The sequence below is a fragment of the Macrosteles quadrilineatus genome, unplaced genomic scaffold (genome assembly GCF_028750875.1).
Source record: "Macrosteles quadrilineatus isolate MER2022 unplaced genomic scaffold, UCM_ALF_1.0 Scaffold_46__1_contigs__length_943047, whole genome shotgun sequence".
NCBI lineage: Eukaryota > Metazoa > Arthropoda > Insecta > Hemiptera > Cicadellidae > Macrosteles > Macrosteles quadrilineatus.
Window position 1 is genome coordinate 865,585 of NW_026542639.1, and position 25,621 is coordinate 891,205.

At 35.5% G+C, this 25,621-nt stretch overlaps 1 protein-coding gene across 1 annotated transcript in view; it reads left to right on the forward strand.

The window, feature by feature from the left end:
* LOC129005939 (neurogenic protein big brain-like) overlaps positions 1-25,621 on the forward strand; it is a 67,109-nt gene that overhangs the window by 14,279 nt on the left and 27,209 nt on the right. Inside the window, exon 2 of the mRNA XM_054434975.1 lies at positions 9,416-9,542. Within this exon, the coding sequence (XP_054290950.1) occupies positions 9,416-9,542 (127 nt within the window). The remainder of the gene's footprint in view (positions 1-9,415; positions 9,543-25,621) is intronic.

Below are 25,621 nucleotides of genomic sequence, written 5' to 3' on the forward strand. Positions count from 1 at the left end.
CATCCAGTGAATAGCGGTCTTACACAAAATATATATTCAACCCAAAGCAGGTACGAATTCAAGTAACAAGACTTATGAAGTTCAATAAATATCATTAACTATGAACAGTACACGGTGACGCTCCTCATAAACAGTGAATAGCATTTTTACACAAAATATATACTCACACCATACAGTAAAAATATTTTTTTTTTTTTTTAAGTTCAATAACACCCAGTAAAATATCATAAACTATAAACAGCACACGGTAATAATCCCAATACCTCACTCAAAATATATATTCAAGGCAAAGCAATCAAGTAATAAGATTTGTGAAGTACAATAACTGTCATTAACTATGAACAGTACACTGTGTTACTCCTCCTCATCCAGTGAATAGCGTGTGTACATAAAATATACATTACAACCAAAACAGGTGAAACGTAAAATATCCTGTACACATGATGGGGTACTATGGTACAATTGAGAGTTGCTCCTGATCCTGCTCCAGTGAATAGCGTTTTTACACTAATAAATTTAAAGCTGCTCCTCATGCTATGAATTTACACATGAATTTGATATTACGTTTTCATTAAATGTAACAATTTTAAAAGTAACTAAACTCAAAGAATGATTTTGTAGACCTTTATACACTTGAAGCAATTAGAATCAATTGTTAATTTTATATGTATAATGATGCGAGCATAATTATAGACTAAGCTACCCCTGCTGAGTTAATGTTCATATATCATCTAAATGGTTATTTTGAGGACAAATTATAGAATTATTAGACATTCATTTTGGAGTTATTATTAAACCCCCACCCATCATTTCATGGCAGCAATCCTATATTCAACTGGTTAACCTAACATTTATTTTCTTTAAACTATTTCACTTAGAATAATGGTCTCAATGGAAATAAGGATGGAGGTCACGAGACAAGAGAATGATGGTGGGTCTGGACAGCTGGCAGGACCACTTTTCCTTTCACTAGGTAATGTGTAGATGAATTCAATGAACACACAACAACATGTTTATAGTACAGGATGACAATTTGGTGAGAAAGCCCCTACAAAATATATATTCAAGGCAAAGCAATCAAGTAATAACATGAAATTCAATAACAGTACAATCGTTAACTATAAACAGTACACAGTGTTGCTCCTCATACAATAAATAGCGTTTTTACACAAAATATATTCTCAAACCAAAATAATCAAGTAAAAAGATTTTTTAAGTTCAATAACACCCAGTAAAATATCATAAACTATAAACAGCACACGGTAATAATCCCAATACCTCACTCAAAATATATATTCAAGGCAAAGCAATCAAGTAATAAGATTTGTGAAGTACAATAACTGTCATTAACTATGAACAGTACACTGTGTTACTCCTCCTCATCCAGTGAATAGCGTGTGTACATAAAATATACATTACAACCAAAACAGGTGAAACGTAAAATATCCTGTACACATGATGGGGTACTATGGTACAATTGAGAGTTGCTCCTGATCCTGCTCCAGTGAATAGCGTTTTTACACTAATAAATTTAAAGCTGCTCCTCATGCTATGAATTTACACATGAATGAACACACACAGCATTTTTACGTAGAAATATATATTCAATCCAAAACAGGTGAAACGTAAAATATCGTGTACACATGATGGGGTGCTATGGTACAATTGGGGTTGCTCGTCCTCCTGCTCCAGTGAATAGCGTTTTTACACTACTCACAGCCTCCTACAGCAATATACAGTGTCGGTATCTGTGTCGAAGGAATGCAGAAGGCAGGTGTAGACTTTGCTCACACCTGTCGTCTGCGCTCTCTCTCACACACACAGCCTCTGGTCCACCAAACAGCTGTCCGCAGAGTGGAGCGGTCAGCTGTTTGTAGAGCAACAATGACTACAGGTAGAACACTGCAATGAACGAGACGCAATATGAACGCTGTACTCAAATTGCCTAGACAACGCCTGACTATTTCATTAACGAATTAATGTTTTATTTTGTAATGGATTGATTTTTAATTTTCTTTAATAATGTGGTGCATTGTTTGGAACGTTACGAGTGCTAAAAAATCTGTATTTACTCCAAGTTTAAATTTTATACGCTATCAAATATTATACTTTAAAAATTTACCCAGTAATAATCTTTTTCATGTTTATAAAGAATATAGTTAAATTTAATCTACTGACCTGTATAGATGCAGCAATGCAGGTTGATAGGTACACTTAACATTAAAAGTTATTAATTTCATTGTTTAAAGTGTTATATTTTAAAGTTATTGAATGGCCAAACATATAAGCTTGATCAATGAGCTACTACATCAAGCCTAGTAACTATACGCCTCTAATTAATGAATATGAGAAGCTTTTGTAAAAAAAAATTATTTTACTGGCTTAAGTATTAATTTTGCTTACATTAGTAAACTGGACGAACTCTTTACACTTATTTGTTATCTGAATCTGTTTTTAACCTTTACTTTTCAACCTGTACTACTCATATTTTACTGGTTTTAATTGTTTTGTGTTTTAAAACAAGATATAGGGTATTATTTGTCTTTGAAAAGAACAAATCTATATACCGTAACAATTGTTTATTATCATTGTAATATCCATGTATTTTCGTGAATATAATTTATTCAATTCATCAACAAGAAATGTTGATTAATTAGAATCGTTTTTGTACTTGCTCACTTATTTTTAGCGCACAGCTTAGTTGTATACAACCGATTAGTAGACACGACGTAACAGCAATACCTTAGTAGTAAAAGTCTTTGTTTTATTAGCATTCGACTTTAATAGCTATCGTTGAATCAAAACATTAATTTTTACAACCTAATTGTTTTATTGTGTACACATATTGTTTCCAAAAGTGGGTGAGCAAAAGTTTTATTTTGGCACTTAATTGTATTTCCAAGCTCGACTGCGCCTCGCTTGTAAAACACGATTGCATACCAAAAAGAGTCACTTTCGCTCCTAGTGATGAACAACTACGATTGTGCTAAAAATGACAGACGCTTCACTTAAAAAAATAATCAACTACCATGACAATAATGTAGTGTTTATCAAAACATGCTAAATACGATAACTGTCAATCTTTTTGTCTTTTCCTGAATAATTCTTAGCAAGTTTATTGATTTATAACATCCAACTCGCACAGTAAATTTCATATTTTATAACTTAAAAATAAAAAAATATTTAATATAACACTTTTAATTTACATCTTACAATAATTAATTACTCTTTGCTCGAAACATTTCACTCGTTGAAGACTTCTTTAAATCAAAAACCTTTTATAAAAACTGCTTCTTTGAGACTCGCAAAACAATTTTAATAAAACGTTTCCGATGTCGCTGCAAAAGAGCCCGGCTTTCAGTTCAATAAGAGTCATAAATATCGAATATTTCTCATCGATATTGGACGGTCCGATGAAAATGACGAAATTCCACCGAGGCAGACAAGCAAGAGCGAGCCCGAATAAAATGAGGCGATGCTAACGATCAGCTGATAATGGGAGAGCGATCAGCTGATATTCTTATATCGATTGTGAACTTGAAAATAGAGTAATCAATATAGTGTAAATAACCATTAATATAACAAACTGCATTACACTATACAATTTAGAAATTAAAATACAGTACTATAGAAACTGTACCCCCTACCACCCATTTAAAAAAAAAATTAACTATCTATTAGTTACAAATAATCAATTTAAAAAATCGCTTCAAACTGCAGAATATTGTATACCTATGTACGGGTTTTCCTTTGTTCATCGAGGTCCATTTAATCTGTATATCTCTGTCTTTTGATGAACAATTGTTCAAATTGCTTAATTTCAGTATGGGTTATACACATTTAATCAACACCACAGTTTTTTCTTGATTCTTATATAAGTTTAATTATACAATACACCATTAGGGTTAGGGTCAGTGCCATATAATTTGTTGATTAAAACAACCCAAATCTATCTGCATGTATATGTTAACTTTACAGGAGTAATCTCGATACCAAGTTCCTCTATGGCTTTCTGTTTATAATTGCACAATATAAATAGTAACTATTGTAACATGAAAGTATAAAGTATTGGATAGTTGTTTTGGATTTAGCATAATCGTGACTTTGATGGTAAAACTTTCCAAAAGTCGTCATATTATTAAGTGCTAATTAAAACTAATTTAACCATACATCTCCAACTCTAACTCATTGAAGTGGATAAATTTAAAACTCAACCCCCTCAATTATCTCTACAATTGGGTCGCACAGTATAATAGCAACATATATATATATATAATAAATATCGTAAAACTGCAAATACTCAGGTATTGAACAGTACCATCTAAATAAATTAGTTTTCACTTATTCGAAAGTGTTTGTTTCCAAAAGTTACTATACTAACTCAATAAAACAATTTTCAAATAAGGTTGGTTTTTCATCAATGTTTAGTAAATTGCACGGACAGTATTTGTAAATAGTAAATATAGACTGGTGACATTTTTTAACATTAGTATCATAAAATACAAATAGCAATCCATTCAAAGCTAAGTGAGATTCAAACCAACGCAGAATTTAAACGAAATGTTCAAGTAGTAAGTAAATTTTAAAATGTAAATTATCTTGGATTACTCAGACTGTTGATTTTTGCTGAACAATCACTAGTTTTAGATCTTAGTGATCTGATTTATCGAGTTTGTACTGATAAGGTGGAAGGGGTCTGATTTGTGTCATTGTGTTATTTGTAAGCCAGCCAATACCAAACCAGCAAATCGTGGTTTCTTTCCAAAAGTATATTTTATGAGTCCTTTGTAATCCTATCGAAGGAATCCGTAGTGGAGAAAACTTCACGATTCCTCTTATATAGAATCAGTATTGAATTTTATTTATGCAAAGCATGTGTAAGTAAGTATGTAATGGCATTAATTTGTTTATGTACCCAAAATAATTGTTTACTTCATTTTTGTTGTGCTATTTATGATTTTTGTTAACGTACATTTTTCATATCCTAGAAGTCTGGCTCCTGCTCGAAACCGTTTAAACACATTTAGGCTAGACCTAGAGGGTTACCACATTTTCACATACTGGTAGTGGTAGCTTACGTACACTGTTGATTGGCGGAATTTGAACCCGGGACCTTGCGCACCAACGTCGCGAGCTCTACTAACAGACAGGCTCGCTCCTAATTGAATTATTCTGTTTAAACCTTTTATTGCTATTTTCACTTGGTTTTTGGGTGCTGACTGTGGTCCAGTATGTTACAAAAACTTCGTAATTCAAATCAAAAGCTTTAAAAGAGAGGTTTTACGACACCACTCAATTACACGTTCTGTCCTTTAATAGAAAAAATAAACACACCAATCGCCGAACGGTTAGTTTAATCTTTACCTGTCATAACGCACAGTTCAGTTTCACCATTCCCATCGTCCAGTGTTCCCACGGGTCGTAGCGTGGCCAATGCCGTGTCCCGTGGTCCGTGTACCGACGTTCCCATGCTGTCTCTTGTTTGCTGTATCTCAAGCCAATATTGATTCTTCTCTCTGTTTTATCTCTCGTATTCTTTTACTGCTATGTTTAGCTCCCGCGAAGTGTTTAACTTATAAATGGTTATTACTGCAGATGCATTCAAAAGTGCAGTCACGCTAAACTGATGAAATAACTCTTGTGATTAAAACAACAAATTACTCATATCATACACTGTGGGACAACTGCAATATCAGAACCGGGTGTTGAAAAGAAACTCCCAAATTTTATTTTATTCTCTACTCTTTTTGGACATAACAGCTAGTTTTCTTAGCCAAACTTGGTTAAAAATGTAAGTTTCCCAGTATTTACATGATTCTTTAGTTTTCAGACTTATCTTTACAGTACATCTGGTCAGTTTAGTTTGAATTACAACACGCTACAACAAATATACAAATCGTCTTGATTAGTGTAAAACAGAGGTCGTCCCGTGGTCGAAGACTCGACCAAAAATATGTTTTTCCTACAGTCACCCGACAAAGTTGGCTTCCCTGTACTGTTTATAGTACAGAAAGCTGCTAATTGCTGCATATTTATACTTTGCCGTACGGTTTATACTTTGCCGTACAGTTTATACTTTGCCGCACATCAGGATTCCAACCAAACAACACAAAACAGCGTGGTTTTATTATGCACGTAATCCGTGTACGCTTGGAAATAGGTTGGCAACACTTAAAGATAATAATTCTATGAGCAGCTGATTGACTATTATAACTACGATTTAACCTGTCATTTCGTGTTTATAGTTTCAGTATTTCTGAACTTTCTGGACTTTTCTTTTAAACGTTTTTAAAACATTCCTACGATCTTAATAAACAAGAAAATACCTTTAAAGCATTTTTTTAGGCGCGGAAACCACTTCAAATTACTAAAACATACGGAACTATATTCTCAAAACGCGGAGCACATTTCTTGCCGAGGAAAAATAGCGGAGTGATACGGACTGCGGGTACTACTTTCTCTAGGGCACCATTTGTGTTGCCAGCTGAACCTAAAAAAGTGTTGTATGGTGGTTGAAAGACTAATTATTTATATGCTTTATAGTGACTGTAGGAAAAATATAATGTGTAACACGAGTGAAAAAGGCCTTTGCTGCACTCGAGATCATTCCGCACTCGCCTGCGGCTTGTGCGTAAACATTGCTCTCGTGTGCAGCAAAGTGCCACTTTCACCACTAGTTACACAAATAACTATTGTGTAAACATGTGATAGGAATTGCTTCCATTTGTTTTTATTTTCGGTTTATATTTCATTGTTATTTCGTCACCAGCAGGACCCATAAAGCAATTTTTGTTAATTTTGTTGAAATTTTTTAATACTGTACAGTTTTTGTGCTTATTATTGAGCCTATTTTGACTTATAAGGGATTCTGCACATCCACAGGCAAATATATTTGTAACAGTATTCGTAGATTTTCCATAAAATGCACACGAGCTGAGAAAAACGGTTTTAAAGAAACATGCTTGCCTATTAATAAATAGATTAACTAATATAACTTAAAACACTTTTCCTATGGGTTATTCTATATGTTATTTTCTTTCTCATTGGTCATTGCTTTATTCCAAACTTATATTGATAACTCGTTATTAAAATTATCTTATATTTCTACACGAGAGTTACACAACATTCTATAGAACACAGGCGACGCAATGACAAGAGACGATTAATTAAGTCCCCTAACCTTATTTATATGCATATAACTGAGAATGTTGTAGCATAAACCTGACATAATCCCGGTTCCAAGACCAAATGTCCCGTTTAAGCACCTACCCTTGCATAAATCACTTACCCTCGCATATTGATTATCTTATAAATTGTACGCTCTGGCCTAATACTGCTGATATACTGACATTGTCTCCTAGAGACAGATTGCGGAATATTACTCCCTTGCGCCTCTAGTCGTAAAATATGTAGTAATATAGTAGTAAAAGTGTCATGTGCTTTGTCATTTGGACTTGGGCTCGTATGAAATCAACATAACATCTATACTTTGTTTTACATAATTTACTCGGTTTCATAATAATGTTTTTAGCTTGAATGTCTATTTTGATATTAAGCGTAATGATAAAATATGTCACACTCAGACCAAACTATGTAGGCTATAGTTGTATTTACTGTGTAAATTTAGTATAAAATTAGTAACCTAAGCAAATAAAGTTGTTCTTTCTTTTTCTGAAAGCTTCAATAAACATCCAAACTTGATGGATTTAACCTATATCATTTAGATTCAAAAACCTTCAAGGTATGGACACAAAACCCGTTGAAATATGGGTTTTTTGTATATACCGTTGAGCAAATAAATAACTGAATAAATCACGTGAATAATTTGTATTTCATCCACGTGGCCGATATACCTAAATATTGAACATCTCTGTCACGTAAAACGTCGTTCAGCGTCCGATGGAAACATAAATAAAAGACCGACGGGATGATTAATGTATCCGTCCAGTTTCACTAAACTGAATACACAACTAAATCAGAAACATTTTTTTGATTATTTTCATTTTGTAATGTTGGTAGTGGTGCACTAAGTCTGAATTTCCCTCGAGAACTTGGGTATCTCGTCGGTGACTTCCAAAGTCTCCGTTTTAATTATTGCTACGTCATTGTTATCCATAAAAGAGGGGTATGTAAGGAAAGTGGGATTTATGTTAGGTAAATTTATGTTGGAATGATATATGATTTTACAAAGGATCGCTAACGACACGAATAAAGATTCTATACGACGATGGATCGTTAATAATTTTTAACCTCGAACAGCCCATGTACACATGTTTTGTAATGTCTTGTAGAGTGATGAATACAAGCCATGTTAGTTTATGGTATACTAGCTGTAACCCGCGGGCTTTGCCCCGTTTAACTTCTTAATTTTCAAGATTATCTCGTTCGCATGGCTCAATCACGTCCTGGTTGAAGTTTGTTCGCTACGCTCACTCACCTTTAGGTTGGAGCTCGTTCGCTACGCTCACTCACCTTTAGGTTGGACAATACAAGCGACAAATACTTGCCTTACCAATATTTGTAAAATCCGTAATAAATTATATATGAACGGTTCGAGGTTCACAATTATATTTTTATCTGTCTATAGCCAATAATGTAATTAAAATAATAAGGTGGCACTTGGTACTTTTAAGTGTTATTATTACAATGCATATTATTTTGGCTTATTGTTGTCATCATAAACAACAGCTAATCTAGCCTGTTCAAGTTATTCTTGATCAGCTGATTTGTTACAACGTGATAGTAAAAAATATATATTTAAATAGAAAAGTTAGATTTTTTCGTATCAGCTGTTTCTACTACATTGTTGTCATGCCAATTAGCTTTCGCTCGTAGTTTAATTACAATTTCACATGAGAGATGTTTCTAAATTCGAATTATAGCAAAATAATAGCGAGAGAACCGCGAATCAATCCTCAATATTCTAAATTTGAACAACAATGTAAGAATTGTGAAGATTCATAACCAATTGAATGTTTCCTGTATCCAATATAGAATTTTTACACCAAGGTACACGTGAACAGGTTTTGTAAAATAGGTAAGGTAGGACGCAGCTAGGAGTAATTTAGTCCTGAAATGAAAAATGAGTGAGAGACGGGTTGGATGCCTCGCGTAGCTTCGTCACTGACTAAGATAAGCTGTTCTTTAGCTAGGGCCATTTATTTAGCCCAATGATCAAGAAAAGTTAAGCCAGGCTATAAACAATCAAAAAACTAGCGATTTTTTATCAGGGTCATTTTGCTGATCTTAGACTGATGATTGTTATTTGTTATTTCCATACTTTTTTGATGTAGCAGCTACATGTGTAATTTGTCTTTTATTGCTTATACAATGGGTTAACGTATAAGTAAAAACTTTAACTCAGAACCTCAGCGTCAGTTGTACAGGATGTTCTCTAACTCTTGGTTGTCCACAGGTGCCCAGGTGAACCCTGCAGTGAGTGTAGCCATGGCGGTCACTAGGAACATCTCCTACCTGAGGGCGGTGTTGTTCATCACAGCCCAAGGTGGGGGCAGCATAGCAGGGGCGGCACTGTTGTATGGGTGAGTGTCATGATACTATGCAGTACTATATTGACTTCGAACTTAGACATTCATAAACTTACTCCCTTAGATGTATTATCCTTGTGGTTTCAAATAAAAAAAACGCTGATTTTGATGAGTGCTAAATCTCCGGTAAAACCTAGAGTGCCGTTAATGGCAACTTCTTTTTACCCTCATCTACTTTAAAATTGTATATGGTACACTTTACCCTCCGTCACATTTTCTGAGGAAATAATATTCTATGGTTCCATCGTTTAATTTATTTTATTTTATTTTATCTATTTTTTTTGACAAAACATCTAATAATTCAAATATGAAATACAAGAAGAGGAGGGAATGGCTACTTAACATTCTACATTCGTACCTACGTTAATTCATAAAACATAACACTGTCCGCTCAACATTGGGAACTGTTAGTGAATTAAATGGTGTAAATTAACTGGCACTCAGTCGCCTACACGAGTAATGTTTGATGGCAAACTTCGGTGGCAGTTTCTTAGTTATAATGGCGCTTCCTTAGTTCAATATGGACTTTGTGAATAAATGTGGCAGCTTCTGGAAATATTAGGACCGTATTGCCACCATAACGCTCTGATTGCTTACTTGCGTATATTTACACATAAATAGGCACATAAATTTCGTCCTACGTCTTGGGTTGTAGTTTTACTAGAAGTGTTGCCTGCCCATTTATTCTGAGGGTAAATCTTCCAAATATCGTATTATGGTACGTTTTATAAGCATGTACTGTGCATTTAAAAACAATTTTGATCTATAAACATATAAATGCATTGTCCAATTAATGTTTGTGAACTTTTTAAAGTCATTACGAATTTTAGTTGTAGGAGTTTTCATAAATACAGTCTATAACTATAAGGTTCTACAGTCTACTCGGTAATAATGTTACAGTTAAGCTATCATAGTAAATTTAAAATTACGTCTACAGGATTTTGATTGCACGTGAGAAATTTTCATGTTGGTACTGGCTGGATTCAGAAGAACCATTTAACATTTTGGCTGAGTTTAATGAACAATCTTAACTATTTATGGCCAACAGTAACTTTTCTTGTTTCATTTACGGTTTGTATTAATAGATCAACGAGTGATGTTTTAGCTAAGTTCGGTCATCACTTCTCATTTAATATTTATATGCAGTAATTGAGTATATCAGACAACTATTCCAAATAAAGACATAAGCAACATTTCGTCGTATTTATGAAAACGTTTACTTTACGTTGAAGCTTAATGTGGCGGAAATAAGCGGTCATATACAACATGGACAGAACTGTTCACAATATTGCTGTGGAAAATATACGAGTGTCCTTTATAATGTTACACCCCCTCCCCCCCCGTAGTGTGTATCTGCAGTGTTTGAAAAAGCGAAATATGGGAATGATGTATTGCGAAACGCAATCCCTTTAAATGGTGTTTAGTTCGTGTTTTGAAATAAATATACCATTATTTTAAGCCTGTATAGTTTGTTTCTCTAAAAGAATTACTCAAAGTGTCCTCATCTGTCTTACCTACTATTTTCCATCAAAGAGGTACACAATACAAAATTATTACTGAAGTCAATAGATTTTAATCTGTAGGCTACGTTTATCTTCACAGTTAAATATTTACAAACGGGCGTGTTCTGCTCAGTTAAACGAAACACACCTGCTTCCTTTATCCTCGTGGCTTTATGTGTTTCTCCGATGTTCTGACTACAAGGTTAATAATGTGGAAAACTCTCTAACTTACCATTCAATTATAATAATAACCTATGAGAAAATGCTACTAAAATAAAAAGTAAATATACACTAAAACATTTAAATAAAACAATTTTTATTGGGTAAAACTGAAGTATTTTTCACTTCTGTTGGAGTTATTTTATTTATTTAATTTTTATATCCAACTGAAAACTCACTATTTTTAAAAGTGCAAGTAGCTAACCCTATTTTACATCTTGCCTTTTGCAACTGTAGTAAATAAACTAGTTCGTTTAATTAACAATGTTTTTGTACAACAGTTAATGTAGATAGTGGTGACAATAAATTACAATTATTCGTGTATATTTTCGACATTACACACACATTTTGTAGTAATATATTTGAAATAATTTAAACTAAAAATATAAAACACGACAAATAATAAACAATAAATTACGAGCATCATATACAATGTACAATATCAGTACTGTAACAATATTAGACTATAGAATGTAATATACAATGAGTATTTTTGCGAGGGAAAATTTGTTAATTTTCAAAACAATTAAAGAATGAAAAACATTTTGGAGTGATTAAGAATTGACATTTGGGTTAAGAGAAAGACGTTTTAAATAAACAAGTATAATCTTGGAAGTCTCGGCCTTAAAGATTTATCCAATGATTAAAAGAGGGTTAGGTCGTTCCGGGAAGGGCTCAGCCGAGTTGGTAAATAAAATATGTCCCTGTAAACATTGAGGCAGAGCAGAAGGAATCTCTCTGTGTGCATTTACACTAAAACTCACGATGATTATAGAATCTGTGGGAAGGGGTTTTCCCGCGTTAGAAATAAAAATAACTTTACAAACTGAGTTTGGTAGGTACTTGCAAGCTGTCAAAAAAGCAAGTAAAATAAAAGGTATGATTAGATAATGAGTGTTTCATAATCGACCTAATTGTAATCATCAGATTAAATTAAACCGTCAAGAATGTGTATGTTTTACATTTACATTTTCAAAATACGTATACGAACACATACAAAACCAAATAAATACGCAAGACTGTAAAATACGTATCTCAAACTAAGCGTTGATATAACTCCAACATTGATCTAGCAAGGAATCGAACCAGCGACCTTCAGATTCAATCTATAGGAATAATTCTTACTTAGGTTGGGCGAAGGAGACAGTACGAGTGGGTGATGTCCATTCTCCGTGGCCAAATTTGGGAGATTTTTTGTTGAAACCTGATCCGAGTCCAACGGGACTGGGACATTTAAGGTTGTCCCTGAATCGAAAGATCTCACCATGTTATTAGTTAATTTGGTATTCTTACGAGGATTCGTGATTACTTTCATAACTTGTTACAATTGAAACATTTTATAGCAGCTACTTAATTAATTAATACATTTCCAACAGCAAGTTTATTTTATTTGATAAACTATTATCTACATTGTTTTGGTAAAAAGAAATCGCTTTAACGTTAAAAACATTTTAGAACTTTTCACTTTCCTCTTATTTTACAAGGATATATTTTTGTGTCGCCCCAGTTTCTAGCAGTTGAATTACAAATTATATGTGAAAACTAATCTAATGGTGAGAATCCAAACCAATAGCACAAGAACGTAACTAAATGTAGTTAATTTACAAGGATAGTACAACTTCGGTTATAATATTGACATCGATCAAATTACGAATGGTGAATGCACGGGACAACGTATACAGCTATGATTTTGCCAATAGAAAATTAGTGATGATTTCAATTTCAACGTCCAAAGATCAATTCCTCTAGCAACGAATTGTGTCTTAACGTTAAAACAAGGTATGTTACCTTCTAAGTGCGTTACACCTGGTAGTCACACTTTTTATGAGAATCACGAAAACTAGTCACAATTATTTTGTAATCAATAACGACCTTTAATCTGTTTTAATACTTTAAAACACTAAACCACCACCATTTAAGGGAGGCGAAGAATTAGAGGGATGAAAGGACAGATTTTACTAAAGCAATGGGATGGACCTGACATGCTTCTTTTCTTGGTTTTGTTTGCAAATAAAGAATGAAGTTAATATCCGTTCTGGGATTAGTCACCTCGGGCATTGTCCGTTCCGAATGAAGGCGTCGTTCAAATGAATGATTGCCAGGTTTATCTGTTTGTAAATTAATGCAATTCGTTGATATTTTCCCTCGTGATGGTTTCAAACTTTGACGAAGATGCAATTTGTATATTGTCTAGTTAAATGAATGTTTTCAACTGTGAAGTTTTGATAGATATTTTGCCAATTTCGATAGCTTAACGTTAAAACCCCTTTAGTTTTTCCATCATTGGCACTCAGAGGTAATAAAAACTTTCGTTCTTTACTGGAAATAGCTCTAATCCAGAGTGGTGGATTTTATGAGTTTGTAAGTTGTGTTGAGAAAACTTGTATTCTGTCAGGACCCCATCCTGAAAACCATCACAAGAGATTGTGGATCAGCATTTATAATTTAACTGGCACAGGCAATGAACTATACAAGCGTCTAAATCAGAATAAAAAATATTGAAGGAAGGAACCCAAAAATTAAGAGTTATCCTCCTTCTATGAGGATTAGAACTGTTCATAAACTCTCTATACGTGAGTGGTCACCTACAACTAGCTTTAGATATTTTACATATTATTTCAATCCCGCTCCCCAGTGACCACCAAAGTTTGGATTGGAGGAGGGCTGAATTTCCAGAACATCCAGATGACCCAAAAACATTGAACAGCTCATTTTTCGGTTGGTAGTTATTTATCTGCTTTCCAGATCTACTTTGTCTTTGGATTTGGGTAGTGCTGTGTTCACTAGTGACACAATCCACTACTGGGATATTGAAAAAGATTCAACAAATTTCTATTAATAGCGTATAACATACCTCTGTACGAAAACATACAAAATTGAATTTGACAAAAATAGTTGAACGCCACTTGACAAAAATTAGACTAAACAGCCCTTAGCAGCAAACATCTCCTTATTTGGCAAATATAGCAATAAGGGAGGGAAATGACAATCAAGTCTTGTCACAATTACTGTTGACTTTGTGAGACAAACAAGCAGATGTTCTCATTTGGTTAATTAGGACTCAGCCAGCTTACTGCCTTGGGCATTCAGTACCGCAGATACTGTTTACTGTGTTATTTTTAAATTGTAGAAATACAATTTAAAATGAATAAACCTAATTTAAGTGAAATATATCGTGTACATTTGCTATTGAGACAGATTGGCTGACTTATTGGTTAACGATTAAAGAGAGTTAGGTTTCTTTACTAAATGTAAATACCAAAAAAGTTTTTTCTTGTACAAATCACGTGAAAATTAGATACAGTACCAGTATCTATTTCAAAGACCCAAGCCGTAGTTTTAAATACATCGGTATTATTAATACAACCTGTGGTCCAACAATACCATTTTTGACTATACGGGGAGCGAGCTGTTCTAGTGGGGAGCACGCGGCTTCGATCTCCGAGGTCCTGAGTTCGAATCCCACTAATCACCAAATAGCTTATCTGTTGGGGGTAATAGTGCAACCCTCCAGGTAGCCTTTGGTAATGTTTTAAGCTGTTTGGGGTTTCAGCCTAGGGAAGGTCGGACATAAAAACTATTTTGACTATTTAAAACCCCAAATTTAGTGACACATATCCAACCATATACCCACATTCTCGGTCTCATTCTCTCCATCAGATAGGTAAGCCGACAGATGACTGTTGCCGTCCAATATTAATTACCTCGGTGTTGGCTCGCAGTCGTGGCCCGGCACCAATCCGTCGTGCGGCCGCGCAAAGATCAAACTTAATTTCCGTGGGAAATTTCTCTCCAAGTCGCGCGCGTCGTTCTTTATTCGTTTTCTTGTTGTAAGCTAACAAGGTGGTATCATCGTGGCCATTCCCACGCTTTACCTTACGCATCTTCACACACGCTCACGCACACACACGCGCGCGCTACGTGTGAGACTATACAAACACACAGCCACTTTCACACGGTACGCGTTATGCAATTCATTCATTCTCTCGTCTTCACCTTTCCGCGATCGCGACCGCCGCGGGACGGATGGGTTTGGGTGAGAGGTTGTACATGGAGAGATGTGGTTGGTGATCCTGGTGGTTTCTTGATTATATACTAGGTTAGTTCATTGTCAGAAACATTAACATTTGTAATTATAACTGTCCAACTGTCCAGCTGCATCGAACAATTAAGTGTAACATAGTACGAAAAAAACTCAATTCCTTACTCAAAAGAGAATGCATTACATTATGATGACACAAACACATAATCTATTAAAGGAGTGCGATAGGTTTCTTCGATTAATAACTACTAAACACATAAGGCGATTAGTTTTTTTTTAATTTTTTTCAAAGCGTGAAAATGTAAATCAATATTATTACGAAAAATCGACTTTGCCGCAGTCAATTGTTTTAGTTTTTATTTGGAAAGATAAAATAAATAAATATATCGCTTCTGTACGTAGTTTCTGAAAGCTTCTTCAGTTACGATAGTATTCTGAATGACTATGTAGAGTTTGGAGTTCTTCCCTGACAGCTAGTTTGATTTGTTGGTTTGAATATCTTAAAATCCAACCCTCCTCCACACCAAATCCTCGTCATTTCCGATCCCGACAATTCCCATGTTCAATTAATACCTTCCAAGAACCCTAGCCTCGCCTGGGAACTTAACAGTCGTGAGGGGGCGTCATTTTCAACATCTTTTATTTCCCCACGAAATTACAGGATAAAAAGTTCACAGTCAGTACCGAATGGGGGCAATTAGGTAGTTTAACGCACAACAAATATATTTTCGTCGACGTTGTGTTTGGGTGGGAAGTATGTAATTTATCTGACGTTTATAAATCGAGAGGTCGTCGTGGCGCGACCCTCGACCCGTCGTGAGGCCGACTCCCGTGCGTGAGGCTAGCTAGCCTCTACACCTGGGAATCTCGAATCAATCACGAAACTCCGACACGAAATCTATTACAGTATGATCCAATCGTACGCGATTTGTCCGGTAATACGAGAAAGATAATAAACGCAGCCCGAGCTATATGGGATATTGGCGCGGTTCTCACCACTGGTGCTATATTGGTTTTGAACACGCCACTCGTAATCAAACCCATCCCGATTTTGAATCGGATTTATTGAATTCCTCATTTGAACCCTGGAGTGACGTTTTGATGGATTATGTGTGATGTGGAAACTCTTAATGAATCTTGGATACTTTGATATTCATCCAGTCTCAACACTCACTTTCATCTTGATGGATTCTCACGCAATGGGGGTGAAAATACGATGACAAAATTACTGCGGGGAGAAAAGATTAATATAGAGAAGAAACAAAAAAATAGGGAATAATAGTCTATGTAATGGGAAAGAAAAGTCAAGTTGGATAACTAGCCGAACCACCTCGCTGATGACATGTGCTACCAAGGATAACCACATGAGATTTTAATTTACAGCCTGATGACCTCAAAAAACATATATTCCAGTCTCATGAGAGCACAATGCTCTTGTCCCTTGTCCTTCCAGACTTGCCCAATAACTCTGACGAACGTTGGAAGCGACTATGATGGTAGCGTTAGCGCGTGCTGGTAACAGCTAGCAGCACAATAGCCAGTTATCCACGGATCCATTGTACCAAGGAGTGCGTGGTACGTGCAGCAGGATTTGGTCTCTAAAGAACACCAGAACACCTGGGTCTAGGCCTAGATCTCCTGCAGCTGTGTTCCGCACCTCCCTCGCTTTCTACATCTTCCAACTCACCAATAATATCCTTTTGTACTATTGTTGCGCACCATGTTAAAGGTTCAAGGGGTGATTTGAGTAATCTATGGATGAATTTTAAGTTTAGGAACGTTAGTGTTAGATAACAAAAATCGAGATTATTCAGGTTCATAAAATAAATGTTTAGTCCACGGACAAAGAAATTGTGCTCAAACCAGTCTGTCCGTATCAAAATATAAACCTCTGTTCAAGTTTACTTATACCCCTTAGTCAATTGTCTGCTGGAACATAGTTAAGTGACAATATGCGTTGCCAATGTATTGTTAACCCTTCATTGGTGCTTGATAGGTACATTAACCACATTTATTGAACAAACATATCAAATAAGATTCCATTTATGCGCCATCAACCATACTGAAAACATACGCAAAGCAGGATATAATCCATTTTACACTAATTAAATTCTAAAATTAATTTGCTGAGGAGATTTTTCAATTCAACAGAGTCTTTTTATCATTCCTAAAGTTACAAGTACAATTTGTATAGTCACGTTAATGCTTGATTTCACAAACTAAAGTCACTTCTGAAATCTTAATATTATCGTCCATTTTCGTAATAGAATCATTTTCGTCATCAATTTTCCAGTAGAATAATTATAACTAAATAATTTTCCTAAACTTGCTAACTGCTCATCGTAATGACGTTAAAGTTTTCGCTCAGCTCGGTATTTCAGTATTTCCGAAGCTCTCGTCTTGTCAGGTGCAGACTCCAAACTCGGAGACAATGAGACGATCGATTTCAAACTTATTACCCTCTTCAATATTCTCCCAAGTTAATCTAATCTACAAATCTTCTCGTTAAAGATTACTACACGGATAATACGAAATTGTGATTAACTTTGTATTTACATTAATCACTAATCAGCGTAAGTTTATAATACTTAATGCAAGTTTTTCAAGCAGAATGTTTATGCTTAGTGGGTTTACTACGAGCGAATGGATTTTGCTCGTTGTCTCAACCAAGTTTACTTACTCATAACCGTTTCAGCCTAGTGTTTTAAGTGGCTATGTTTACGTAACGGTAAAAGATTAATGCATGAAATGGTAATGAATGAAAAATGAGCCTTATCTCTCCCCATTCCTAAGGATTAAAATTCGTTTATTCAACCATTGTACTATTAGTTTGTGATTGTTTTATAAATGTTTGCAGGTTGGAATAAGAAAAATCCAACATAGGCCTAATCCTATAGAATGATGATTATTATCATTGACTTTGTTATGGTAATATAGTCAATGTTAATATGGAACGAGCTAAGTTAATATGAAGTTTTATAAAAGTTAAGATAATTAATATGAAACTCCGACTGTCGTAAAAATCATTATACTATTAAATTATTAAAATAAGCGTCGAGCTTTAACTCCAACAAGACTAAATCAATTGTAGTTTGATTGAGACTTTTAAGAGGCAGTTTCGGACTAATAAATTACATTATCCTCCTTGCTTTAACTTGAGTTTTTGCAAATTATCTAATGAAATTACAGTAATGATGGCAGATTTTAACGAGCTTGTGTTTATCAAGACACGAATCCCGGCAGTTGTTTATTCAGATAAAAACTCCAAGTTTACAATCGATATACAATCAATTCTCTAGGTAAGAGTTCGATTTTAAACGTGAAAGACGTTTTTTCGTTTCCAAATGAGTATATTTTGAACCTCGAAGCCAGTTTTTATAATATTACTATCATGTGAGATGGACACGCCACATTGGTTCGTATATTAACCCAAACATGAGAGAAAGACAAGTCTAGAATGGAGTGGAATGATCTGTATAGCTTTCTTATTGACTGGATCTGTTTCATTATCCAAGACCATTTATTAAAAAGCCCAATCATCAAGGACAGCTGGGTCTAGTTTCATCAAATCCCAGAACCATCAAAAGCTACATATTTTTCTCTGTATCAGTGACCTTTTTGGTTACTTGACGAACACCACATAAGAACCATTCAGGTACCCAGTTATTGTTTGTGTATCATATAATGCTGTACTGTATAACAAAAGGTCGAAGTTAGGTTAAGTAGGCTCCCTGTCCCTATACACTATGCGGCAGTGTTTTACGTAACCTGTGAGTGTAAAGTGTTTGTTCCAACCCCGATGTCGATGGTTTCCAAGTTTCTGCCCCGGTGTTGGGCAACCGATGTCCGGCGAGGGTAGATCCACGATCCTTTGTCGCTTCACAATCACCACAAAGAGTTTCCGCCTCACAAAGAGGACCAGGTAGATTTCGATGCCACCTTTCCATCTCCGTGCTCTCTTTTTGTGTCGCATCCCTTGAATTGGGCGTTCCAGCGTTCCAACGTTCCAACGGCTCCTTTCTTGTCCCAGGGGTGGAATTATAGGCAATTTTGTGGATCGTTGAGGATTTCACGAGGTTCTTGTTAGTGGGGTACAATAAGTGTACGCATTATACTGCGTATACTTCAAGTTGGCCGATGGACCCGGGACTACCTGTGGCCACCCCTATAATCCCTCGCAGTGTTCGCCGGAGCAGCCCGATGTCTAGGCGATGAGTCACCTACTGGCTGTGTTTATACAATGGTAAAACTTTTTAACAGAGTAATAATTTTACATTTTCAAAAGTGTATTTGAAATCTGCTAAAAAAGTTATGAAAAATGATATAAAACTCGACCAAAACAAAATAATATTTAATGTGATAAGGGTGTTACAATGCTAAAGTTAATCAACAATAAAATCTGCAAACAAGTCTGTTTCTAGATGATTCATACTATTTCTAAAAGAGGGGTTGTGACTCATTTAGTAAAACTGCAAATATATGACCAGTGTGTGTAGTGACAGTCGAGGGGTGCACATCGTGAGTACGTGAAATTCGGCCAGTGTTTTTGCGCTTATTTAGAATTACATTTCTGGACGTATAGTGAATATAATTTTAAAAGTAGTCAATTTAATTTGTTCGCCGTAAATTCTTATGTAATGCCTCCTTCAGAGAAACGGGGTAAAGTGTATCATTCCCAAGCTAGAACGATAATTGCGTCTGTCCTCCAGTATTTCGAGCGAGAACGCGACAACAAAGGGCCGCTAAAAGACGTAAAGAAAGTTGTCGAAAGAGTGTCCGAAGCGTGTCAGGTGTCGATACGGACCGTGGGAAGAATAAAGGCGGAGTTGAAAAGTGTTAGTGTTGGTGCTGGTACATCTCATTCTAGTGACATTCAACTGGACTTGGCAGAAGAAAGTGAACAAGAAGCTGTAGCTGTATGTAACCACTCGACTCCTGTACTTCAAACGCCAAAAAAAGAAAAAGCACAAGCAGTCACGGTTCTCACTCATGGACGATTTTGACAGAACTGCGATTCGTCGGCACGTGGTAAATTATTACAGACGCAAAGAGGTACCAACGCTCCGAAAACTTCAGGTCACACTTCGTGAGGCAAGTCTATTCAGTGGCTCATTACGAACGTTATCCAAATTGTTGAAAAACCTTGGTTTCCGCTGGAAAAAGCTCAACAAAAGAAAACTGCTAATGGAAAAACCTAGTATTGCTTTATCTAGGTGTAGATTTTTAAGAAAAATGAAAAATGTTGATATGAAAAATGTAATTTTCCTCGATGAAACGTGGCTTAACGCCAACTCAACAAAGGAGGTGGGATGGACGGACGACAAGTCTGATTGCAACTTAAATGCTCCGCTCGGAAAAGGGAAAAGACTCATAATATGCCATGCAGGAGGATACAATGGTTGGATAAACTCACCACCATTGATTTTTGAATCAAAAAAGACAGTTGATTTCCACGAAGAGATGAACCACGAAGTTTTTGAAGGCTGGTTTTTTGAGGTGTTGTTAAAATCAATCCCAGCTGGCTCTACAATAGTGATGGACAATGCCCCCTATCATTCCCGGGTGGATAATCCAGCACCAACAACATCGTCTAGAAAAGGGGAGTACATTGACTGGTTGCATAACCGTGGAATTCCATTTACTCCAGATATGCGTAAGCCTGAACTCTACAATCTCATCAAACTTCATAAGCCTCAGCTTACTTCCTATGTTATTGACAAGAAAGCTGCTGACCTAGGATTTAGAGTAATCAGACTTCCACCATATCATTGTAATTATAACCCCATTGAAATGGTATGGGGCCATTTGAAGCGGTACGTAGCATCAAAGAACACCACATTCAAGTTGTCAGACGTTCAGACACTCTTCATGGAAGCTGTGAACTCCTATCCCCCCGAAACCTGGGAAAAATGTGTCAAGCACGTGAAGACTGAAATGGACAACGATTGGCTTAGTGAAGGTCTCGACGATACCAGTGTGCAGGAACTTATCATTAACCTGGCTCCAGGGGACTCGGATGTGGATGACAGCGACTGGGACAGCGATGAGGAAGACGACTTGGGAGTCGCTCAGCTTGAATGAGTAAGTTATTTCCCTTATTAAAAAAAGTATTTTATCAGTTTTGTAGAGTTAGTTTTAATAAATAAAATTATTTTAATATTTAAAACTATAAAAACTTCTACTTATTAAAATACTAGATTGTAAACAAACGTATTATTATTTATAAAAATTATAGTTATCATAAATTACCGTGTATAATCTGTTTTTTTTTAGCTTAATTCTATTTTATTTTACTAAGAAGTTTGAAAAGATGTTTTTCTAGCATAATTGAATTTTTCAGCTGACAACTTTGCTCAAATTAAATAAATGGTTTTCAATTTTTCGTCAGTCAATTTGGTTACAAACAAATCGTAACTTACTTTTTACTTACTTATTTACTTAATTACTTTTTTCTCTTGCAGAGAGAACACAAGAATCCATATTTAAGAAGACCTTGCCAGTGAAACTATCAGAAGCAATTACAGACCACTGAAGGTTTAATTTGGTTTAATAGTTAATAATTTGTTGTACAGTATTGTTTTTTTATTGATGCGTATGATTTGTTTTGTATAGTATTTTGCATTGTACAGTATATAGCATGTTGTATATATAACGTTTTTGACTGATTGTTATTGTGATTCGTATTAGGCTTATTATATCTCATTAAAACAGATTTACTATTAACAAATTCTACGATCAATTTAATTTCACCCAAACAGTCCCGAACTTAACCTATTACTATTGATTTACAGCTTATAACTTGCCTAAATCCTTTTGTTCAGGTCGAGTTTTATATCATTTTTCATAACTTTTTTAGCAGATTTCAAATACACTTTTGAAAATGTAAAATTATTACTCTGTTAAAAAGTTTTACCATTGTATAAACACAGCCAGTAGGTGACTCATCGCCTAGACATCGGGCTGCTCCGGCGAACACTGCGAGGGATTATAGGGGTGGCCACAGGTAGTCCCGGGTCCATCGGCCAACTTGAAGTATACGCAGTATAGTGCGTGTGGTCCCGGTTACCAATATGTGTGAAGTGGCTGGCATGTGTATATTTGCAGAAATGGTTCACTGTTACGTTGAAAAAGCCAAACATATATAATTAAAATGGTATATCGATGCTTCATCTGGATTGTGGCGTCCTGGTAATGCGCGTGTACTGGTAATGGGTAATCGTTTACTGTATATCTTATAGTCTGAATTGGAGTGCTTCAAACACACGACTGATCCCATGACCAACTGTCTCCTTGGAGTTCTGAAATCTACTAACACAAAATAATTGCAAGTGAAGGTGAATGATTGGAAAGTATGTTGAATACTGTCCAAGAATAGTTTCGGGTAGTTCAAGTAGTTTTGACACAGACAATTGGAGAACCTAATTAAACAAAAGTTTGGATAATTAACTACTACACAATTCCTCAACAATTATGCACGTGTTCCAGGTATAAATTACAGGTATAAAATAGGCCATTTGTAAGGAAATATGTCAGTTAGCTATTGACAAAAAAACAAATAAGGACATATCTAGGTTTCAGTGAAGTGGTCTGTCAAATTTTTATTAACCAGTCTTTCGCGAAATCCATAAAATGACCATTTTACGTAAATTTCCATTTTTGCATTCATCATTCTTAACGTCCTAGTTTTCTTTTCTTTCTTCCTAAATAACCCTCTTACGTATTGATAACCTCTCTGTGTAATATTTATTTTATCCACACTACACACTATGGCTGTTAGGATAGTATTAGACAAGAATTCGTGTAATAGTCTTTCAATAACGGCTCATTCAGGCACTGGCCCAGTTTGTACAGAGGGGTGTTTAACACAACACTGTAGGTGTAAGTTCACCCTTCAGATACTGGATATTATGAGGGTTTATTATGCAAATCGCAACATCCGGACTGACGGACATCACTGAACTCTCCGTAACGAAGCTATTGTGGAGCTACAAGTGAATCTACATGACGAAAACATGTGCTGAATATCTAGAGGAGTTGTAAAAATGTCGATAATTTGAATTGTCTATTTCATCACAATGGATCGTGGATAAAAGAGTTTAATGATTTGCTGATGGATAAGGAAGGAATGAATACAACATATCCTAACAGTTATCATGTTATTTTTAAATAGTCATGGTGTAACATTTTTTTGAAATTAATATCTTTAATAATAAGTGTGTTTTTCGTAGAAATTTTTAAGCAATGTGTGTTATTGTTTATGTCGCAGTTAGTGGTTTGAGATGGGGAGCGAGCTGGTATAGTGGTTAGAGCGCGGGACTTCAGTCCCTAAAGTCCCGGGTTCTAATCCTGCCAAACCACCAATGGATTTTATCTAAGTGATAATGCCGCAACCTCTAGGTGTAGCCTGAAGTAATATGAAAAACAATCCCAGGCTCGTGCCCTAGGACAAAAAATGACATTCAACCTATCATTGACGTTACAATATTGACATTCAAACTAATACATTTCATCCAATCCCTATGACGTCAACAAAGATACGATTGACGCAAGTCACTTGTCGTGTATTTAAAACACAACCCTTTATATCTAACACAACCCTTTATAACTAACACAACCCTTTATAACTAAATCGGGTTAGTAGACCAACTAATAGCACTGTTGTTCGTTTTTTTTATGTCCATACATAATTCAATACAAACAGATATAGTTTTATTTCTGTTTCCTCTGTTACCCTTAACACCGACGGACAGGGATCGGTCCAACAGTGTGTGAGAAATGTGATGAGTTGTGGTGGAGACCTCGAGATCTCACAACGTCCAAGGCCGTTCTCACGACATATTGTTGTTACATTCTTCGCATCGTCTCACCCGATCAAGTCTCTTATTGCAATCGTCCGCAACTGAGCGTCTTCCATTCTGTATCGACAACCATGATTGTCATTTGTTTTTTCTCTTCTTGTTTTGATGAGATTCTTTTCAAGATACATTGAGCATCAAGCTAATAATTGGTTCAAATACTGTAAACGTTTACCGGTTTATAATTTGCAAACATCATTGTAGTACCCATATATATATAACATTTAAATATAATCCCTAAACTTCAACTGCAAATTATAGCAACTCGAAGCCCACAAGGAAACCCTGAAAACCGAGAATTCAACTAAACTATTGAGTTAAAAAATATTAAAAACCATATCTAAAACCTCAATTTTAAAATAATGTATAAATACTTAAGGCGTTATGTACGTAGTACCTTTGCTATATTGAGAGCACAGGTTGTAAATTGAATCCTTCTAATTTTACAATAACAATTAAATAACGCAACTTTTCTATAATTTTTTAACCGATGAAATTCACAGAGAACGAAAGTATCTGTTTAGTACAGTTTCTAAACTTATTCAAATTACAAGATTGTATTCACATCGTACAAAAAACAATTGAACAAGTTTCCTGCAAATACATCTGCAGTCACTGTGCACTAACAAAACAACGAATATGAAGAATGGGCGAATTTGGCACCGAGTTTTTGGCAAGATTCCTTTCATTCTCCGAGCCTTTTATAAGAAAAAGAATTTACTAGACAAAACCTATGTCTTATGTCATGCAAACTAATCCAACATTTCTTTATTTGTTAAAATTTGTTTACTATTGATTTTTAATTTAGTAGTAAAATTTAACTAAATCATTTTTTTTTTACCAAAACACCTATGTAAGGGTTGCACACTATTTCTTCTATATTGACTAGTTTCAGGAGATTAAAACATTACTTTAGAAGTTAACCACTGTGAACATGGAGAACACTCACAAATCGACACTATCGTACTGTCCCCATCTTATTGTACGTAAAAGTGAACGAGAGTAGTGTTTCAATGTGTTATTATAAATTTTATTTAAAAACCGGATCCTCAAAAAGAGAGGAAAGATAAAAAGAATTCATACACCAAAATGTAAATGTACCTCACTTTCCATCAATATCAATTTACGTCAACCCTCGCCATGTAACTCGATTAGTACATTTAAAGGACACGGTTAAAAACAGATAAAGTGACGTGGTCACGGCCACCGATGAACACAGGAGGGGGGGGAGGGGACCAGGTGGCAGGAAGTGACACCGAGGGGAGGAAACACCTGAAGACATCAGCCGCGCCGGGGCTCCGCCCTACTGTCTGGCTGGAGCCCAGAGCTGTTCTTCTGCCGAGGAACCAACCTGAGTATTCGGACGACCGTTGGGCTTTAAAACTTGTAATCACCCCTTGGAATCTTCATACCACCTTGAGCTTCAACAATTTACTTGGGCTGCCCCTTGGAATC